The sequence below is a fragment of the Salvelinus fontinalis genome, chromosome 16 (genome assembly GCF_029448725.1).
Source record: "Salvelinus fontinalis isolate EN_2023a chromosome 16, ASM2944872v1, whole genome shotgun sequence".
Classification (NCBI taxonomy): domain Eukaryota; kingdom Metazoa; phylum Chordata; class Actinopteri; order Salmoniformes; family Salmonidae; genus Salvelinus; species Salvelinus fontinalis.
This window is the reverse complement of record NC_074680.1, coordinates 15,013,762-15,034,916: the sequence shown is the minus strand read 5'-3', so window position 1 is coordinate 15,034,916 and position 21,155 is coordinate 15,013,762. Positions and strand designations below refer to the sequence as shown.

At 43.9% G+C, this 21,155-nt stretch overlaps 1 protein-coding gene across 4 annotated transcripts in view; it reads right to left on the bottom strand.

The window, feature by feature from the left end:
• Positions 1-21,155, bottom strand: part of arhgef10 (Rho guanine nucleotide exchange factor (GEF) 10) — a 98,880-nt gene that overhangs the window by 21,303 nt on the left and 56,422 nt on the right. For all 4 annotated transcript variants that reach the window (XM_055864460.1, XM_055864462.1, XM_055864463.1 and 1 more), the window contains 2 exons: positions 16,589-16,818; positions 16,286-16,443 (listed from right to left, as the gene is read on the bottom strand). In XM_055864460.1, the coding sequence (XP_055720435.1) occupies positions 16,286-16,443; positions 16,589-16,818 (388 nt within the window). The remainder of the gene's footprint in view (positions 1-16,285; positions 16,444-16,588; positions 16,819-21,155) is intronic.

Genomic DNA, 21,155 nt, shown 5'->3' with positions numbered 1-21,155 from the left:
TAGTTGAGTATCTGGAGCATCAGCAATTGTGGGTTCGATTACAGGCTCAAAATGGATAGAAACAAAGACCTTTCTTCTGAAACTCGTCAGTCTATTGTTCTGAGAAATGAAGGCTATTCCATGCGAGAAATTGCCAAGAAACTGAAGATCTCGTGCAACGTTACGTACTACTCCCTTCACAGAACGCAAACTGGCGCTAACCAGAATAGAAAGAGAAGTGGGAGGCCCTGATGCAAAACTTAGCAAGAGGACAAGTACATTAGTGTCTAGTTTGAGAAACAGACGCCTCACAAGTCCTCAACTGGCAGCTTCATTAAATAGTACCCGCAAAACTCCAGTCTCAACGTCAACAGTGAAGAGGCGACTCCGGGATGCTGGCCTTCTAGACAGAGTTGCAAAGAAAAAGCCATCTCAAACTTTCCAATAAAAATAAAAGATTAAGATGGCCAAAAGAACACAGACACTGGACAGAGGAACTCTGCCTAGAAGGCCTAAAACAATGGCATTTGTAAGTGACGGCAAACTTTTGAACAGTAGTGTATATATAAAAGTCTGCAGCATTGCAACTCTAGAATGCAGTGCCATATGCTGTATTAGTATTTGTTACCTAATCATATAGCGTTATTTAATGCGTGTGAATGGATTTCGTTTCATAACTGAAATTAGTTTTATATTTAGGCTTATATGGAGGCGTTTATTTCTTATGGTTCCTTCTCTACCATAGTTCCTTTTAAAATGTAAATGGAACTCTAATATAAATGCTAATAGCATCTGTGAGCCCACGCAATGTGACAAAGCACTGGAAGAGCTTTAGCTAGGACGCGGATGCACAAGTTTCACCACTGAAGCTAGGATGACTCATCATTTGAAGTTCAAGCTTGAGCTGACACTGTCACTCATGTAGAAAAACAAGTACGCAAATGAAAGGAAACCACTTTAAATTGTCATTCATAACTACCGTGTATCTCCATCTCTTCTCTCAGTGAAAACATTGAGGGAGCCAAAGGATAGTAGGGAACACCTGACATTTGACAGGGCTGTCAACAACTCAGCTTTTCCATTCAGTCAAAGCAAAGGGAACATTCACGAAGTACCCTGACAAGTCCATTGAATTGAACAATCATCTGCTGCATGGAGAACAAAGGAACCATCATCTGATGTTTATAGGAAAGAAATATAAATGGAAACAGTGACATTCTGTTCAACAGAGATGGAACAAAAGTGGGCATTCTTTCAGCGTTGCAACATTCCCTTCCAGGCTTTACTGAGCTGGTTGAGGCTCAAGAGAATACTTTCGCTTCTTACTTTCCCTCCAGCAGATACCAGTACATCCTCTATCCCCCTCTCACACAACACAAAGTGCCCTGTTGGAGGGAAGGCAGCTTTACTCAACCTGGATTGGGATCAGGGATTTACCACATTTCCTTCTCACCATCTCTGGATATGTAACACAATATTATCTGGGAATGCAGCTGGAACAACTGAACCCCAGTTGCTGACTGGATTTAGTGTTTCTATTGATTGGCAGGGTAGCCTTTTCACCTTGGTTCACCGAGCAAAATAAGTAGCTGACTGAAGCGTCCCTGAACCTCAAAGCTGGAAATTAGATAAAGGTTAAGTCAGAGGCTAGTGGACTAAACTCAACTCCATGATAAACATCTCAATGGAGATAAGTTGCGATGAGTTTTGGCAGAGTATACCTCCAACTACAAAGCATTCTGAAATATTTCAGACCCCTCGACTTTTCCCACTTTGTTAAGTTACAGCCTCATTTTAAAATGGATGAAAATGTTTGTCCACAATCAATCTACACACAATACCCCATAATGACAAAGCAAAAACTTTTTTAGAAATGTATGCACATTTATATAAAAAAAGAAATTACATTTACATAAGTGTTCAGAGCCTTTACTCAGTACTTTGTTGAAGCGCCTTTGGCAGCGATTACAGCCTCGAATCTTCTTGGGTATGACGCTGGAAACTTGGCACACCTGTACTTGGGGAGTTTCTCCTATTCTTCTCTGCAGATCCTCTCAAGCTCCATCAGGTTGGATGGGGAGCGTTGCTGCACAGCTATTTTCAGGTCTCTCCAGAGATGTTTGATCAGGTTCAAGTCCGGGCTCTGGCTGGGCCACTCAAGGACATTCAGAGACTTGTCCCGAAGCAACTCCTATGTTGTATTGGCTGTGGGCTTAGGCTCGTTGTCCTGTTGGAAGGTGAACCTTCCAGTCTGAGGTCCTGAGTGCTCTTGAGCAGGTTTTCATCAAGGATCTCATTATGCTCCGTTCATCTTTCCCTCGATCCTGACTGGTCTCCCAGTCCCTGCCGCTGAAAAACATCCCCACAGCATAATGCTGCCACCACCATGTTTCACCGTAGGGATGGTGCCAGGTTTCCTCCAGATGTGACGCTTGGCATTTAGGCCAAAGAGTTCAATCTTGGTTTCATCAGACCAGATAAATCTTGTTTCTCATGGTCTGAGAGTCCATAAAGCCCTGATTGGTGGAGTGCTGCAGAGATGCTTGTCCTTCTGGAAGGTTCTCCCATCTCCACAGAGGAACTCTGGAGCTCTGTCAGAGTGACCATCGGTTTCTTGGTCACCTCCCTAACCAAGGCCTTTCACCCCCAATTGCTCAGTTTGGATGGGCGGCCAGCTCTAGGAAGAGTCTTGGTGGTTCCAAACTTCTTCCATTTAAGAATGGAGACCACTGTGTTCTTTGGGACCTTTAATGCTGCAGAAATGTTTTGGTACCCTTCCCCAGATCTGTGCAGAGTTGCAAAGAGAAAGCCATATCTCAGACTGGCCAATAAAAAGGAAAGATTAAGATGGGCAAACCACAGACACTGGACAGAGGAACTCTGCCTAGAAGGACAGCCTCCCGGAGTCGCCTCTTCACCGTTGAGACTGGTGTTTTGCGGGTACTATTTAATGAAGCTGCCAGTTGAGGACTTGTGAGGCATCTGTTTCTCAAACTAGACACTAATGTACTTGTGCTCTTGCTCAGTTGTGTACTGGGGCCTCCCACTCTTTCTATTCTGGTTAGAAGCAGTTTGCTCTGTTCTGTGAAGGGAGTAGTACACAGTATTGTACGAGAACTTCAGTTTCTTGGCAATTTCTCGCATGGAATAGCCTTAATTTCTCAGAACAAGAATAGACTGACGAGTTTCAGAAGAAAGTTCTTTTTAAGCCTGTAATCGAACCCACAAATGCTGATGATCCAGATACTCAACTAGTCTAAAGAGCAGTTTTGTTGCTTCTTTAAATCAGAACAACAGTTTTAAGCTGTGCTAACATAATTGAAAAAGGGTTTTCTAATGATCAATAAACTTGGATTAGCTAATAGAACGTGCCATTGGAACACAGGACTGACGGTTGCTGATAATTTGTTCACTTGTTTTCCAAGATGGCGTAGCAGTCGGACGTGTGTTTGTCTTGTCCCGTCTTGTCCCGCGTAAATAGTCCTCGTATTTTTTGTATACATTTCGTATACATTTTAATTTCACTTTCCATCTTGGAACTGAATATACATTCCCGCAACCCGCCTCACCCAATGTGGTACGGATCTGCTATTTTTTATACTTTAGAACCGTAACCCCAATCAGAAGCTAGCCAGATAACTAGCTACTAGCTAGTAGTCAGTTAGCCACTGCTGCGGTCTTCACCCTTAACTCGGACACCAGCCAGCTTCAGCTCGGGCCAATACCTGCCAGTCTGCAGGCGCGATATCAACCCAGAGAATATAGGACTGCTTTTTCTCTACCACATCACCGGATTCCTGACGCAAGCTCTGGACAATTACACCGGATCATCGTCGCTAGCTAGCTGCAACCAAGTGGCTACTACTGGCTAATACCTCTGTACCGAAACAAGCACCAGTTAGCCTTGAGCTAGCCTCAAGCTAGGCCCATCTGCCGGCTAGCCGAAGAGGCCTACCAGCGAATTCTTGGGCTACAATACCTCTTTTGCCAATTGGACTGGACCCTTTATTGCCGACACGGAGCCCCCACCGATCCATCACGACTGGTCTGCCGACGTAATTGTCCGAGGTGGTTTCAACAGGCTTTTCCATTGCGACGTTTCTGAATACCCATCTGCTAATTATTAGCTTTCTTATCGGCTGCTATCTAAATAAATATACCGGACAATTTATTTATTTTTATTTTTTCCTGGGTCACTATATCCATTTTGCCAATTGGATCGATCCCCTCTACCACACGGAACCCCACTAATCTACCGACGAAAACGAACGAGGTGACAAAAAAAATAAATAAAATAAAATAAAAAAACAGACCTCCATCCTATGTTATCTTGCTACCGATAGCCAGCTACCCGGCCAGCTGTCTGGATCGCCGTGACCCCAACCAACCTCTACTCACTGGACCCTTATGATCACTCGATTAAGCATGCCTCTCCTTAATGTAAATATGCCTTGTCCATTGCTGTTCTGGTTAGTGTTTATTGGCTTATTTCACTGTAGAGCCTCTAGCCCTGCTCACTATATATCCAACCTCTCAGTTCCACCACCCACATATGCGATGACATCACCTGGTTTCAATGATGTTTCTAGAGACTATATCTCTCTCATCATCACCCGTTACCTAGGTTTACCTCCACTGTATTCACATCCTACCATACCTTTGTCTGTACATTATTCCTTGAAGCTATTTTATCGCCCCCAGAAACTTCCTTTTACTCTCTGTTCTAGACGTTCTAAACCACCAATTCTCTTAGCTTTCAGCCGTACCCTTATCCTACTCCTCCTCTGTTCCTCTGGTGATGTAGAGGTGAATCCAGGCCCTGCAGTACCTAGCTCCACTCCTATTCCCCAGGCGCTCTCTTTTGATGACTTCTGTAACCGTAATAGCCTTGGTTTCATGCATGTTAACATTAGAAGCCTCCTCCCTAAGTTTGTTTTGTTCACTGCTTTAGCACACTCTGCCAACCCAGATGTTTTAGCCGTGTCTGAATCCTGGCTTAGGAAGACCACCAAAAATTCTGACATTTTCATCCCTAACTACAAGATTTTCAGACAAGATAGAACGACCAAAGGGGGCGGTGTTGCAATCTACTGCAAGGATTGCCTGCAGAGTTCTGTTTTACTATCCAGGTCTGTTCCGAAACAATTTGAACTCCTACTTTTAAAAATCCACCTCTCTAAAAACAAGTCTCTCACTGTTGCCGCCTGCTATAGACCACCCTCTGCCCCCAGCTGTGCTCTGGACACCATATGTGAACTGATTGCCCCCCATCTATCTTCAGAGCTTGTGCTTCTAGGCGACCTAAATTGGAACATGCTTAACACCCCAGCCATCCTACAATCTAAGCTTGATGCCCTCAATCTCACACAAATTATCAATGAACCTACCAGGTATCACCCCAATTACGTAAACACGGGTACCCTCATAGACATCATCCTAACCAACTTGCCCTCCAAATACACCTCTGCTGTTTTCAACCAAGATCTCAGTGATCACTGCCTCATTGCCTGTATCCGTAATGGGTCAGCGATCAAACGACCTCCACTCATCACTGTCAAACGCTCCCTGAAACACTTCAGCGAGCAGGCCTTTCTAATCGACCTGGCCGAGGTATCCTGGAAGGATATTGATCTCATCCCGTCAGTAGAGGATGCCTGGATATTTTTTTTAAATGCCTTCCTCACCATCTTGAATAAGCATGCCCCATTCAAGAAATTTAGAACCAGGAACAGATATAGCCCTTGGTTCTCTCCTGACCTGACTGCCCTTAACCAACAGAAAAACATCCTATGGCGTTCTGCATTAGCATCGAACAGCCCCCGTGATATGCAACTTTTCAGGGAAGCTAGAAACCAGTATACACAGGCAGTTAGAAAAGCCAAGGCTAGCTTTTTCAAGCAGAAATTTGCTTCCTGCAACAAACTCAAAAAGGTTCTGGGACACTGTAAAGTCCATGGAGAATAAGAACACCTCCTCCCAGCTTCCAACTGCACTGAAGATAGGAAATACTGTCACCACCGACAAATCCATTATAATTGAGAATTTCAATAAGCATTTTTCTTTCCACCTGGCTACCCCTACCCCGGTCAACAGCACTGCCCTCCTCTGCTACTCGCCCAAGCCTTCCCCATTTCTTTTTCTCCCAAATACAGTCAGCTGATGTTCTGAAAGAGCTGCAAAATCTGGACCCTTACAAATCAGCCGGGCTAGATAATCTGGACCCTTTCTTTCTAAAACTATCTGCTGAAATTGTTGCCACCCCTATTACCAGCCTTTTCAACCTCTCTTTCGTGTCGTCTGAGATTCCCAAAGATTGGAAAGGAGCTGCGGTTATCCCCCTCTTCAAAGGGGGAGACACTCTAGACCCAAACTGCTACAGGCCTATATCTATCCTACCCTGCCTTTCTAAGGTCTTCGAAAGCCAAGTCAACAAACAGATTACCGACCATCTCGAATCGCACCATACCTTCTCCGCTATGCAATCTGGTTTCAGAGCTGGTCATGGGTGCACCTCAGCCACGCTCAAGGTCATAAACGATATCTTAACCGCTATCGATAGGAAACAGTACTGTGCAGCCATATTCATTGACCTGGCCAAGGCTTTTGACTCTGTCAATCACCACATCCTCATCGGCAGACTCGACAGCCTTGGTTTCTCTAATGATTGCCTCGCCTGGTTCACCAACTACTTCTCTGATCGAGTTCAGTGTGTCAAATCGGAGGGTCTGTTGTCCGGACCTCTGGCAGTCTCTATGGGGGTGCCACAGGGTTCAATTCTTGGACCGACTCTCTTCTCTGTATACATCAATGATGTCGCTCTTGCTGCTGGTGAGTCTCTGATCCACCTCTACGCAGACGACACTATTCTGTATACTTCTGGCCCTTCTCTTGACACTGTGTTAACAACCCTCCAGGCGAGCTTCAATGCCATACAACTCTCCTTCCGTGGCCTCCAATTGCTCTTAAATACAAGTAAAACTAAATGCATGCTCTTCAACCGATCGCTGCCTGCACCTGCCCGCCTGTCCAGCATCACTACTCTGGACGGCTCTGACTTAGAATATGTGGACAACTACAAATACCTAGGTGTCTGGTTAGACTGTAAACTCTCCTTCCAGACTCACATCAAGCATCTCCAATCCAAAGTTAAATCTAGAAATCGGCTTCCTATTCCGCAACAAAGCATCCTTCACTCATGCTGCCAAACATACCCTTGTAAAACTGACCATCCTACCAATCCTCGACTTCGGTGATGTCATTTACAAAATAGCCTCCAAAACCCTACTCAATAAATTGGATGCAGTCTATCACAGTGCCATCCGTTTTGTCACCAAAGCCCCATATACTACCCACCACTGCGACCTGTACGCTCTCGTTGGCTGGCCCTCGCTTCACACTCGTCGCCAAACCCACTGGCTCCAGGTCATCTACAAGACCCTGCTAGGTAAAGTCCCCCCTTATCTCAGCTCGCTGGTCACCATAGCAACGCCCACCCGTAGCACGCGCTCCAGCAGGTATATCTCTCTGGTCACCCCCAAAACCAATTCTTCCTTTGGCCGCCTCTCCTTCCAGTTCTCTGCTGCCAATGACTGGAACGAACTACAAAAATCTCTGAAACTGGAAACACTTATTTCCCTCACTAGCTTTAAGCACCAGCTGTCAGAGCAGCTCATAGATTACTGCACCTGTACATAGCCCATCTATAATTTAGCCCAAACAACTACCTCTTTACCTACTGTATTTATTTATTTTGCTCCTTTGCACCCCATTATTTCTATCTCTACTTTGCACCTTCTTCCACTGCAAACCAACCATTCCAGTGTTATTTTTTTACTTGCTATATTGTATTTACTTCGCCACCATGGCCTTTTTATATTTTTATTTATTTATATATATATTTTGTTTGCCTTCACCTCCCTTATCTCACCTCCCTTGCTCATATTGTATATAGACTTATTTTTCACTGTATTATTGACTGTATGTTTGTTTTACTCCATGTGTAACTATGTGTTGTTGTATGTGTCGAACTGCTTTGCTTTATCTTGGCCAGGTCGCAATTGTAAATGAGAACGTGTTCTCAATTTGCCTACCTGGTTAAATAAAGGTGAAATAAAAATAAATAAATAAATAAATGGATCTCTGTATGCCTATGTATTTATTACATAAAAAAAAAAATACAGTTTCCAACTACAATAGTCATTTACAACATTAATAAGGTCTACATTGTATTTCTGATCAATTTGATGTTATTTTAAAAATGGACAAAAAAAAAAAGAGCTTTTCTTTCAAAAACAAGGACATTTCTAAGTGACCCCAAACTTTTGAACAGTAGTGTATATACAGAGGATTTTAGTTTAGTCAGCCAGTCAGGGGCCAACCAGGGCCACAGAGAATGAGTGTCATGCAGAGTGGGCACCAACACCAACAGACAGATCTGCAGGGCACATAGACATTTCAGTCATGGAAAAAGACCCTAAACTACAGTTCTGAGTCATAAGAATCAGCGAGCTGCATGTCATGCCGATGGTGTAATTAATGTCTGGCTGAGATAAACAACATAGCAAGCCCTTGACAATGGTAGTGTCTCACCACCCTGTCTTAATGTGCTCATGTTGCTGTCACTAAACTCACTATACTCATTCAACAACAACAACAAGCAAAGTGTTTTCATACTATGAGAGAAAAATACATTCAGACAAAGACACAAGTACAGGGAGATAGAGACAGACAGCGCAGAGAGCTAGTGTGCTAGCGCTGCAGGATATTAAAGGGGTCAGTGCTAGCTAGCAGATTAGCGACTTCTCCCAGGCAACCAGGCCAGGCTCCATGGAGACAGAACGCTGTGAGACCTAGTACAGCCAGCCAGCCACAGAGAGAGAGGGAGGTCTTGGTCCCTGGAGCAGAGTTAATTCATACTGGTGATTCACCCTGTATGCCACAGGGACTGGGTCAACACACACACACCTAACAACTTCTCTATGAGTCTGCAACCCAGCATCACCCAATTTCCTCTCAACTGTCTAGTTGGGAAAAGGTCAGGTCTTCCTCCAAGAGAGGCTGAATCTGTTCCTCTATTCATGTTTCTTGGTTGGACTGAATGCACAGTAGCAACAACAGCTTACCTTTCTCCTTGGCCAGATCTGACCTAGCACATAATTTGAAATATAAATATGCAGTCATGCGTAAATACATTAAGTATGGGTGGTCCAACAGAGCTACATAAACACAGAACACCTACCAGGATTTAAAACAAAACAAAAACGTATTAATTTAAATAAATTTGTATTTTAGGTTTGGTTAAGCTAAATGTAGCCAGTACCATGGCTGTAAGTATACCTATTTCAATTAAACTTAAAAACAAACCGTTAGCACTAGAACTGCCATAGGCCAACGGCCACTGACGTTTGATTTTGTAAATAAAAAATATCTGCCCAAAAGATAAGCTGTCCTGCTCCTTCAAAGACTTCTCCTAAATGTTTGTATTTTACACTGCAAATTTTTCTGAATTTTGAAATTACAAACAGAAATTTTTAAAAAGTAATTAGCCTTTTTACTTGTAGGACGTTGGTACCCAGCCAGCTGCTAATGCATCTCTCTCTCCTAACTGAATGACAAATGGATAATTTGCACCGTACTTCACAATTGAATTAGGCCTAACTGAATGATAAGGAGGGTGAAGAGGTTGATTTTATTTAGAAATACAAGTGTAATGATGAGTTTGTGTTATGCCTATTTATAAGCAGCAAATAATTTGACCGTGTGCCTTAATTACGGTTACCGTATTACCACCCCACCGGCAGTCGCGAGTCATGATGGCACTCAAATTTCATGTGACCGGAATTGCATAAAGACGTGCGCAGTTGCGTTCCCAATGTGTCTGTCTTCACTTGTAGCCTGTGAGAAAGACCCGATCATGTGACAGAGCCATGTGAGTGAGAGGTGCTTCGGCACGTAGCAAGGAGAAGGGAATTATAATTATTATATTCAGCTCAAGGGCACAACGGCCACTGGCAGCAAACGGAATGGATTTTTTTTGGGGGGGATGGGGGGTGTTATGGCCACACAAAGGGGATGCAGCTGGGAAATTCTTGTCAAATTGTGAATGAGAGACTGATGAAGTGTGTACAGCCTGTGCAAAAAACAAAGCAGAGCTCATGCCTTTAATGAAACTTTTTTAAAATCATAAATTAGAGTTGCATCATTTAGACTTAGTATGTATTAAAAATCTAAACATACAACTCAACATTTGTATAACAACTAAAGTTACATAAATAACTCTAAATTTAGCATATAGGAGTACCTGTTTCTTTGCTAACCGCTCAACACAGAATAGCCGCATGTGGGCACTCCCTCAAATCGTTTGGAGAAAATATCCTTTCTATTTCATTCAGCTATGTTCGATTGTATTCTTCGTACTATAAAATAATGGGACGGTATTCTAAGCAAATATTGTCTGCTAAATGAACTAGTGTAACCCACAGCAATATGGCATAGACAGATAAAGGGCCTAACTTAAGGACAATGCAGAGTATGCTATTCTGTTCTTCTGAAATAGACATTTTCTTCATGTCATGTTTCTTTAGACCGGTCTAAAATACACTGCTCAAAAAAATAAAGGGAACACTTAAACAACACAATGTAACTCCAAGTCAATCACAATTCTGTGAAATCAAACTGTCCACTTAGGAAGCAACACTGATTGACAATACATTTCACATGTTGTTGTGCAAATGGCATAGACAAAAGGTGGAAATTATAGGCAATTAGCAAGACACCCCCAATAAAGGAATGGGTCTGCAGGTGGTTACCACAGACCACTTCTCAGTTCCTATACTTCCTGGCTGATGGGGACAAAGATCATACTTTTTGGAGAAATGTCCTCTGGTCTGATGAAACAAAAATATAACTATTTGGCTATAATGACCATCGTTATGTTTGGAGGAAAAAGGGGGAGGCTTGCAAGCCGAAGAACACCATCCCTACTGTGAAGCACGGGGGTGGCAGCATCATGTTGTGAGGGTGCTTTGCTGCAGGAGGGACTGGTGCACTTCACAAAAGAGATGGCATCATGAGGCAGGAAAATTATATGGACATATTGAAGCAACATCTCAAGACATCAGTCAGGAAGGGTAAAGCTTGGTCGCAAATGGGTCTTCCAAATGGACAATGACCCAACGCATTCTTCCAAAGTTGTTGCAAAATGGCTTAAGGACAACAAAGTCAAGGTATTGAAGTGGCCATTGCAAAGTCCTGACCTCAACACTATAGAAAATTTGTGGGCAGGACTGAAAAAGCGCGTGCGAGAAAAAAGGCCTACACAAACCTGACTCAGTTACATCAGCTCTGTCAGGAGGAATGGGCCAACATTCACCCAACTTATTGTGGGAAGTTTGTGGAAGGATACCCGAAATGTTTGACCCAAGTTAAACAATTTAAAAGGCAATGCAACCAAATACTAATTGAGTATATGTAAACTTCTGGAAATTAATATAAGGAATGAAAGCTGAAATAAATAATTATCTACTATTATTCTGACATTTCACATTCTTAAAATAAAGTGGTGATCCTACTGACCTAAGACAGGGAATTTTCACTAGGATTAAAATGTCAGGAATTGTGAAAAACTGAGTTTAAAATGTACTTGTCTAAGGTGTATGTAAACTTCCAACTTCAATTGTAGGTACGTGGTTGCAAAGATCATCAGTGTCTTAACAGCACGATTTGCCAAGGCAGGATACTCTGAGCGCAGCCCAATCCAGAATTCTGAGAGTGACTTTTGATTAAATAAAATTTACACAGAACCGCTTGTTGCACTTTCGTTGAGGCTCTCTTGTTCAGATATCGGTAAGTCGACTGGAGACAGGGCATGAAAGGGATAACGAATCCAGTTGTTTGTGTCACCCGTTTCAGGAAAGTACCTGCATAATTGCGCACCCAACTCACTCAGGTACTTCGCTATATCACATTTTACATTGTTTGTAAATTGAGTTAATTTGCACACAAAAAAAATTCATACAATGATGGAAAGACCTGCGTGTTGTCCTTGTTAATGCAGACAGAAGAGCGCCAACTTCTTAAATCATAGCCTCAATTTTGTCCCGCACATTGAATATAGTTGCGGAGTCCCTGTAATCCTCGATTCAGATCATTCAGGCGAGAAAAAACATCACTCAGACCAGTCGTGTGAGAAACTCGTCATCATGCAAGCGGTCAGACAAGTGAAAATTATGGTCAGTAAAGAAAACTTTAAGCTCAATTCTCTCAATTTAAAAAAAAATGAAGAAATGTGTCAATACTATGCCCTTTGATAACCAGCTCACTTCTGTAAGTTGTAAAAGCGTTACATGGTCACTGCCCATATCATTGCAAAGTGCAGAAAATACACTAGAGTTCAGGGGCCTTGCTTTAACTTCTTATGACTGCAGGGGCAGTATTGAGTAGCTTGGATGAAAGGTGCCCAGAGGTGCCCATAGTAAACTGCCTGCTCCTCAGTCCCAGTTGCTAATATATGCATATTATTAGTAGTATTGGATAGAAAACACTGAAGTTTCTAAAACTGTTTGAATGATGTCTGTGAGTATAACAGAACTCATATGGCAGGCAAAAACCTGAGAAAAAAATCCAAACAGGAAGTGGGAATTCTGAGGTTGGTAGATTTTCAACACAGCCCCTATTGAATACACAGTGGGATATGGATGAGTTTGCACTTCCTACGGCGTCCACTAGATGTCAACAGTCTGTAGAACCTTGTCTGATGCCTCTACTGTGAAGTGGGGCCAAAGGAGAAAGGAATTAGTCAGGTCTATCATGACCTGACCATGCTCTGACCTCACATGAGAGGGAGCTCTGTTCCATTGCACATCTGAAGTCAATGTAATTCTCCAGTTGGAACATTACTGAAGATTTATGTTAAAAACATTCTAAAGATTGATTCAATACATCGTTTGACATGTTTCTACTGACTGTTACGGAACTTGTCGACATTGTCAGCTTTTAGTGAACGCGCTTTCTGACTTTGGATTTGTTTACCAAACACACTAAGAAAAATAGCTATTTGGACATAAATGATGGACATTACCAAACAAAACAAACATTTCTTGTGGAAGTGGGAGTCCTGGGAGTGCATTCCGACAAAGATCAGCAAAGTTACGTGAAGATTTATAATGCTTTTTATGAGTTTTGTTGACTGCACAATTTGGCAGGTAACTGTATGGCTTCCTTTTGTGGCTGAACGCTGTTCTCAGATTATTTAATATTGTGCTTTTGCCGTAAAGCTTTTGAAATCTGACACAGTGGTTGCATTAAGAACAAGTGTATCTTTAATTCTATGTAAAACATGTATCTTTCATGATGAGTATTTATGTTATTTGACGTGGCTCTCTCTCCGGATATTTTGGAGGCATTTCTGAACATGGCGCCAATGTAAACTGAGGTTTTTGGATAGAAATATGAACTTTATCGAACAAAACATATATTTATTGTGTAACATTGTGTCTTATGAGTGTCATCTGATGAAGATCAAAGGTTAGTAATTTAATTTTATTAATTTTCTCCATTTCTGCATTTTGTGACTCCTGTCTTTGGCTGGGAAATTGGCTGTGTTTTTCTGTCATTTTGCGGTGACCTAACAATCGTTTGTGGTGCTTTCGCTGTAAAGCCTATTTGAAATCGGACACTTTGGTGGGATTAATAACAAGATTACCTTTAAAATGGTATAAGATACTTGTATGTTTGAGGAATTTTTATTATGAGATTTCTGTTGTTTGAATTTGGCGCCCTGTACTTTCACTGGCTGTTGTCATATCCCGTTAACGGGATTGCAGCCATAAGAAGTTAACATAGTTAACCATTTTCATTGTAGTGTCCAAAACGTCTTTCAAGCTGTCAGGCACTCCCTTGGCAGCAAGAGCCTCTCGGTGGATGCTGCAGTGTCCCCAAGTGGCATCGGGAGCAACTGCTTGCACGCGCATTACCACTCCACTATGTCTCCCTGTCATGGCTTTTGTCTCCCTGTCATGGCTTTTGTCTCCCTGTCATGGCTTTTGTCTCCCTGTCATGGCTTTTGTCTCCCTGTCATGGCTTTTGTCTCCCTGTCATGGCTTTTGTCTCCCTGTCATGGCTTTTGTCTCCCTGTCAACGCATCTTGACCAAAGTCCATTTGATGTCACAAAGCTGTCCAGTACTTAAAAAATATTCTCTCCTGTTGTCCTGGTTTGCAGAAGAGGATGCCTCCCTTAATTGACCCTCCATAAACATAACGGACATATACCAGGAGTTGTGCCAGGCCCGCCACGTCTGTTGACTCATCCAGCTGTAACGCATATAATTCACTGGCTTGTAAGCGAAGCAGTAATTGTTTCAAAACATCTCCTGCCATGTCACTGATGCGTTGTGAAACAGTGTTGTTTGATGAAGGCATTGTTTGTATAGTTTTTTTGGGGCCTTTTCCCCCAGCATTGTTCCAGCCATATCCGCTGCAGCAGGAAGAATGAAGTCCTCCACAATAGTATGGGGCTTCCCTGTTCTAGCCACTCGGTAGCTCACTATATAAGACACTTCTAGCCCCTTCTTATTAATGGTATCTGTTGCTTTTTTACATGTCTTACTACTCGAAAGTCGCCTTAATTCTCACTCAAACTCCTGTGGCTTATTTTTCAAATTGGCATGTTTTGTTTCTAAATGTCTGTGCAAAAGTGAAGGTTTCATTGAGTTGTGAGATAGTACTTTTGCACATATAACACACTGGCTGATGAAAGGCACTAGTCCCAATATAAGTGAACCCCAACTCAATGTAGTTATCATATTTGCGCCTTCGATGGTCCAACGTCCCTGTCTGTTGTTCGGTGCTTTCCCAGGTAAGGGGGCAGATTCACAACTGTCAGTGTCCATGCTAGCTGGGCTAACAACAAATGTAGAATTACTGATGCTAGCATTGGATGTGCTCGTGGAAGCAGAACTTGTTTTGTCAACAGGTGCAGTACTGCTGGTAGTAGCAGTACTACCAGTAGAGCTGGTATGTGTCTCTATGGATGCGGGCCTTTTTTTTTTTAAACATTCAGCAATTTCCCAGCAAACGGAATGAGCAGCAGCTACATACAGACCGTTAGTGGAATTCCCGCAAGAGAGTAACGGTTAAAAAAAAAATTATATCACATTTACATAAATATTCAGACCCTTTACTCAGTACTTTGTTGAAGCACCTTTGGCAGTGATTACAGCATCAAGCCTTCTTGGGTATGACGCTGCAAACCCTGTATTTGGGGAGTTTCTCCTATTCTTCTCTGCAGATCCTCTCAAGCTCCATCAGGTTGGATGGGGAGCGTTGCTGCACAGCTATTTTCAGGTCTCTCCAGAGATGTTCGATCAGGTTCAAGTCCGGGCTCTGGCTGGGCCACTCAAGGACATTCAGAGACTTGTCCCAAAGCCACTCCTGCGTTGTCTTGGCTGTATGCTTAGGGTCATTGTCCTGTTGGAAGGTGAACCTTCGCCCCAGTCTGAGGTCCTGAGCGCTCTGGAGCAGGTTTTCATCAAGGGTCTCTTTGTATTGTGCTCCGTTCAGCTTTCCCTCGATCCTGACTAGTCTCCCAGTCCCTGCCTCTGAAAAACATCCCCACAACATGATGCTGCCACCACCATGCTTCACCGTAGGGATGGTGCCAGGTTTCCTCCAGACGTGAAGTTTGGCATTCAGGCCAGAGTTCAATCTTGGTTTCATCAGACCAGAGAATCTTGTTTCTCATGGTCTGAGTGTCTTTAGGTGCCTTTTGCCAAACTCCAAGCGTGCTGTCATGTGCCTTTTACTGACTTCTGTCTGGACACTACCATAAAGGCCTGATTAGTGGAGTGCTGCAGAGATGGGAGAATCTTCCAGAAGGACAACCATCTCCACAGAGGAACTCCAGAGCTCTGTCAGAGTGACCATTGGGTTCTTGGTCACCTTCCTGAGCAAGGCCATTCTGATATATATATATATATATCTAAATACCTGTTTTCGCTTTGCCATTATGGGGTATTGTGTGTAAACTGCTGAGGATTTTTATGTAAATGTAATCCATTTTAGAATAAGGCTGTAGCGTAACAATGCAATGTGAAAAACGTCAAGGGGTCTGAATACTTTCCAAAGGCACTGTATAGTGTAGTTTATGCACTATTTATCAAGCATCGGTGCTCATGTTGGCTGCACGTTGCGGGTTGATATGCATCTGATGCTAAAGGTAACAACCCGGCAACGTTCTCTAGCGGGTGTTTATAGGCTGAAAGGCAGTTCTAGTGTTAAGAGACAGACAGCCTTCAGAACAAGCCTCACCTTCTGCTCTGGAGTAGATGGCAACTGAGCCACTCACTAGGCCAGCGTATAAACACTGCTTCTTGTGCACCAGGCTGGTCACAGTGGACTTGTCTAGGATGAAGAAGTGTTGGAGGCGCACCTTCTTGGACTGCTGGCTGCTCTTATACACTATGATACTGCAGAGAGGCAGAGAAAGGTTGTGAAGTGATGTCATGAGCTGTGTTTCTAAATCAAATACAATCAAATCAATGAGTAGATTTATTTAGCTGCCAGCAGAACCCAGAGTAGGCTATGACTACATAATCTGTTGACATCACTTACCTGCCCTCCTCCATGCCCAGGCAGACAGTAGGGTTGTCACTGGCCTTCCCCACTAAGGAGAGGTTATTTTCGGGGTTCCCCATCCTATTCTCCTGGGTACTCTGCTCCATGGGTACATAGGCCATGCACAGGATCCGAGACTCCACATTGAAACACTCTGTCACCTTGGGGCTGGAGTTCTGCATGGCCACGATGGCTATCTGACCCATCTGGTTGGTGCAGCTCGCCACCTGAACAGGGGTAGGAGTAGTAACAGTTAGGAGTAGGAAAACAAGTTTTTCATGACCACATGACCTGACCAGGAAAGACTCAATGCCCCAGCTATAAAACACAATCCTTTCTACAGAGCTTTCTAATTCTGACCTCATCAGGGGTTGTGATAAAATAGATAAAGTGGGAAAACAACAAACATTGACAATGCTTTTAACCACTCCAGCAGAAAGCTGTACAGCAGACTGACCAATAGGAGCGTAGAGTGGGAGAGAACAGCCCTCTCAAATCCAGGCCAACAGTGAGTCATTTACAATGGAAAAGTGGGAGCCGTCATTGTAATGAGAACAGTCCATCACTGGAGTACATTTGGAGTCACAGATCTGTGGATGTGTTATCCCTGCAGCTGAAGTAAATACACACAGCTAAGAGGCTCTCAAACGGATACATACATTAAATATGCCACTGGTTCAGAGTTATAGCTCATGAATGAAAGGGCCTCTGTTCAATATTTAATTCCGATCTCATTGGGAGTGGAAGAAAGCTTTTTTTTATAGGGATTAAAAGCTGATGAGTAAAATGGCTACTCGCAATAATTGCCACTGGTTACAAATCAAATCAAAGTTTGTCACGTGCGCCGAATACAAAAGGTACAGTGAAATGCTTACTTACAGCCTCTAACCAACTGTGCAAAAAAGGTATTAGGTGAACAATAGGTAAGTAAAGAAATAAAAACAGTAAAAAGACAGTGAAAAACAGTAGCGAGGCTACATACAGGTACCGGTTAGTTGGGCTGATTGAGGTAGTATGTACATGTAGATATGGTTAAAGTGACTATGCATATGTGATGAACAGAGTAGCAGTAGCGTAAAAGAGGGTGATGTGCGGGGGCAATGGTTGGTCGGGCCAATTGAGGTAGTATGTACATGAATGTACAGATAAAGTGAATATGCATATATGATACAAAGAGAGTAGCAGCAGCATAAGAGGGGTTGGGGGGGGGGGCACACAATGCAAATAGTCCAGGTAGCCATTTGATTACTTGTTCAGGAGTCTTATGGCTTGGGGGTAAAAACTGTTGAGAAGCCTTTTTGTCATAGACTTGGCACTCCGGTACCGCTTGCCATGCGGTAGTAGAGAGAACAGTCTATGACTGGGGTGGCTGGGGTCTTTGACAATTTTCAGGGCCTTCCTCCTACACTGCCTGGTGTAGAGGTCCTGGATGGCAGGCAGCTTTGCCCCAGTGATGTACTGGGCCGTACGCACTACCCTTGCGGTCGGAGGCCGAGCAATTGCCGTAACAGGCAGTGATGCAACCAGTCAGGATGCTCTCGATGTTGCAGCTGTAGAACCTTTTGAGGATCTGAAGCCCCATGCCAAATCTTTTTAGTTTCCTGAGGGGGAATAGGCTTTGTCGTGCCCTCTTCACGACTGTCTTGGTGTGTTTGGACCATTCTAGTTTGATGTGGACACCAAGGAACTTGAAGCTCTCAACCTGCTCCACTACAGCCCCGTCGATGAGAATGGGGCGAGCTTTGTCCTCCTTTTCCTGTAGTCCACAATCATCTCCTTGGTTTTGGGTACGGTGAGGGAGCGGTTGTTATTCTGGCACCACCCGGCCAAGTCTCTGACCTCCTCCCTATAGGCGGTCTCGTCGTTGTCGGTGATCGGACCTACCACTGTTGTGTCGTCAGCAAACTTAATGATGGTGTTGGATCCATGCCTGGCCATGCAGTCGTGGGTGAACATGGAGTACAGGAGTGGACTGAGCACGCACCCCTGGGGGGCTGCAAGTGTTGAGGATCAGAATGGCAGATGTGTTGCTACCTACCCTCACCACCTGGGGGCGGCCCATCAGGAAGTCCAGGATCCAGTTGCAGAAGGTGGTGTTTAGTACCAGGATCCTTAGCTAGTGAGAGCTTTGAGGGTACTATGGTGTTGAACACTGAGCTGTAGTCAATGAATAGCATTCTCACATAGGTGTTCCTTTTCTCCAGGTGGGAAAGGGCAGTGTGGAGTGCAATAGAGATTGCATCATCTGTGGATCTGTTTGGGTGGTATGCAAATTGGAGTGGGTCTAGGATAATTGTTGATGTGAGCCATTACTAGCCTTTCAAAGCACTTCATGGCTACGGACGTGAGTGCTACGGGTCTGTAGTCATTTAGGCAGGTTGCCTTCGTGTTCTTTGGCACAGGGACTATGGTGGTCTGCTTGAAACATGTTAGTATGTAATACCTAATCAGGGACATGTTAAAAATGTCAGTGAAGATTCCTGCCAGTTGGTCAGCACATGTCCGGAGCACACGTCCTGGTAATCCGTCTGGCCCCGCAGGCTTGTGAATGTTCACCTGTTTAAAGGTCTTATTCACGTTGGCTATGGAGAGCTAATGCTCTCATGCATGCCTCAGTGTTGCTTGACTCGAAGCGAACATAGAAGTGATTTAGCTCGTCTGGTAGACTTGTGTCACTGGGAAGCTCACGGCTGGCTGTGCTTCCCTTTGTAGTCAAATAGTTTGCAAGCCTTGCCACATAGCGTCGGAGCCGGTGTAGTACGATTCAATCTTAGCCATGTATTGATGCTTTGCCTGTTTGATGGTTCATCGCAGGGCGTAGCAGGATTTCTTATAAGCTTCCGGGTTAGAGTCCCGCACCTTGAAAGCGGCAACTCTACCCTTTAGCTCAGTGAGAATGTTGCCTGTAATCCATGGCTTCTGGTTGGGGTATGTACGTACAGTCACTGTGGGGACGACGTCCTCGATGCACTTATTGTACTTTTTCCATTCCAAGATGGCATAGCAGTCAGACGTCCTTTGTCCTCGTCTTGCCTGTTCAACCTCTCTTTCGTGTCATCTGAGATTCCCAAAGATTGGAAAGCAGCTGCGGTCATCCCCCTCTTCAGAGGGGGGACACTCTTGACCCAAACTGCTATAGACCTATATCTATCCTACCCTGCCTTTCTAAGGTCTTCGAAAGCCAAGTTAACAAACAGATCACCGACCTGTTGTCCGGGCCTCTGGCAGTCTCTATGGGGGTGCCACAGGGTTCAATTCTTGGGCCGACTATACATCAATGATGTCGCTCTTGCTGCTGGTGAGTCTCTGATCCACCTCTACGCAGACGACGCCATTCTGTATACTTCTGGCCCTTCTTTAGACACTGTGTTAACAACCCTCCAGACGAGCTTCAATGCCATACAACTCTCCTTCCGTGGCCTCCAACTGCTCTTAAATGCAAGTAAAACTAAATGCATGCTCTTCAACCGATCGCTGCCTGCACCTGCCCGCCCGTCCAGCATCACTACTCTGGACGGTTCTGACTTAGAATATGTGGACAACTACAAATACCTAGGTGTCTGGTTAGACTGTAAACTCTCCTTCCAGACTCAAGCATCCTTCACTCATGCTGCCAAACATACCCTCATAAAACTGACCATCCTACCGATGCGATGTCATTTACAAAATAGCCTCCAATAAATTGGATGCAGTCTATCACAGTGCCATCCGTTTTGTCACCAAAGCCCCATATACTACCCACCACTGCGACCTGTACGCTCTCGTTGGCTGGCCCTCGCTTCATACTCGTCGCCAAACCCACTGGCTCCAGGTCATCTACAAGACCCTGCTAGGTAAAGTCCCCCCTTATCTCAGCTCGCTGGTCACCATAGCAGCACCCACCTGTAGCACGCGCTCCAGCAGGTATATCTCACTTGTCACCCCCAAAGCCAATTCCTCCTTTGGCTGCCTCTCCTTCCAGTTCTCTGCTGCCAATGACTGGAACGAACTACAAAAATCTCTGAAACTGGAAACACTTATCTCCCTCACTAGCTTTAAGCACCAGCTGTCAGAGCAGCTCACAGATTACTGCACCTGTACATAGCCCATCTATAATTTAGCCAAAACAACTATCTTTTCCCCTACTGTATTTATTTAGCGCCTTTGCACATTCTTCCACTGCAAATCTACCATTCGTGTTTTACTTGCTATATTGCATTTACTTCACCACCATGGCATTTTTTTGCCGTTACCACCCTTATCTCACCTCATTTGCTCACATTGTATATAGATTTATTTTTCCACTGTATTATTGACTATGTTTGTTTTACGCCATGTGTAACTCTGTGTTGTTGTATGTGTCGAACTGCTTTGCTTTATCTTGGCCAGGTCGCAATTGTAAATTAGAACTTGTTCTCAACTGGCCTACCCGGTTAAATATAGGTGAAATAAAAAATACAAATACAAAATTGACAAAGCCAGTGACTGATGTGGTGTACTCCTCAATGCCATCGGAAGAATCCCGGAACATGTTCCAGTCTGTGATAGCAAAACAGTCCTGTAGTTTAGCATCTGCTTCATCTGA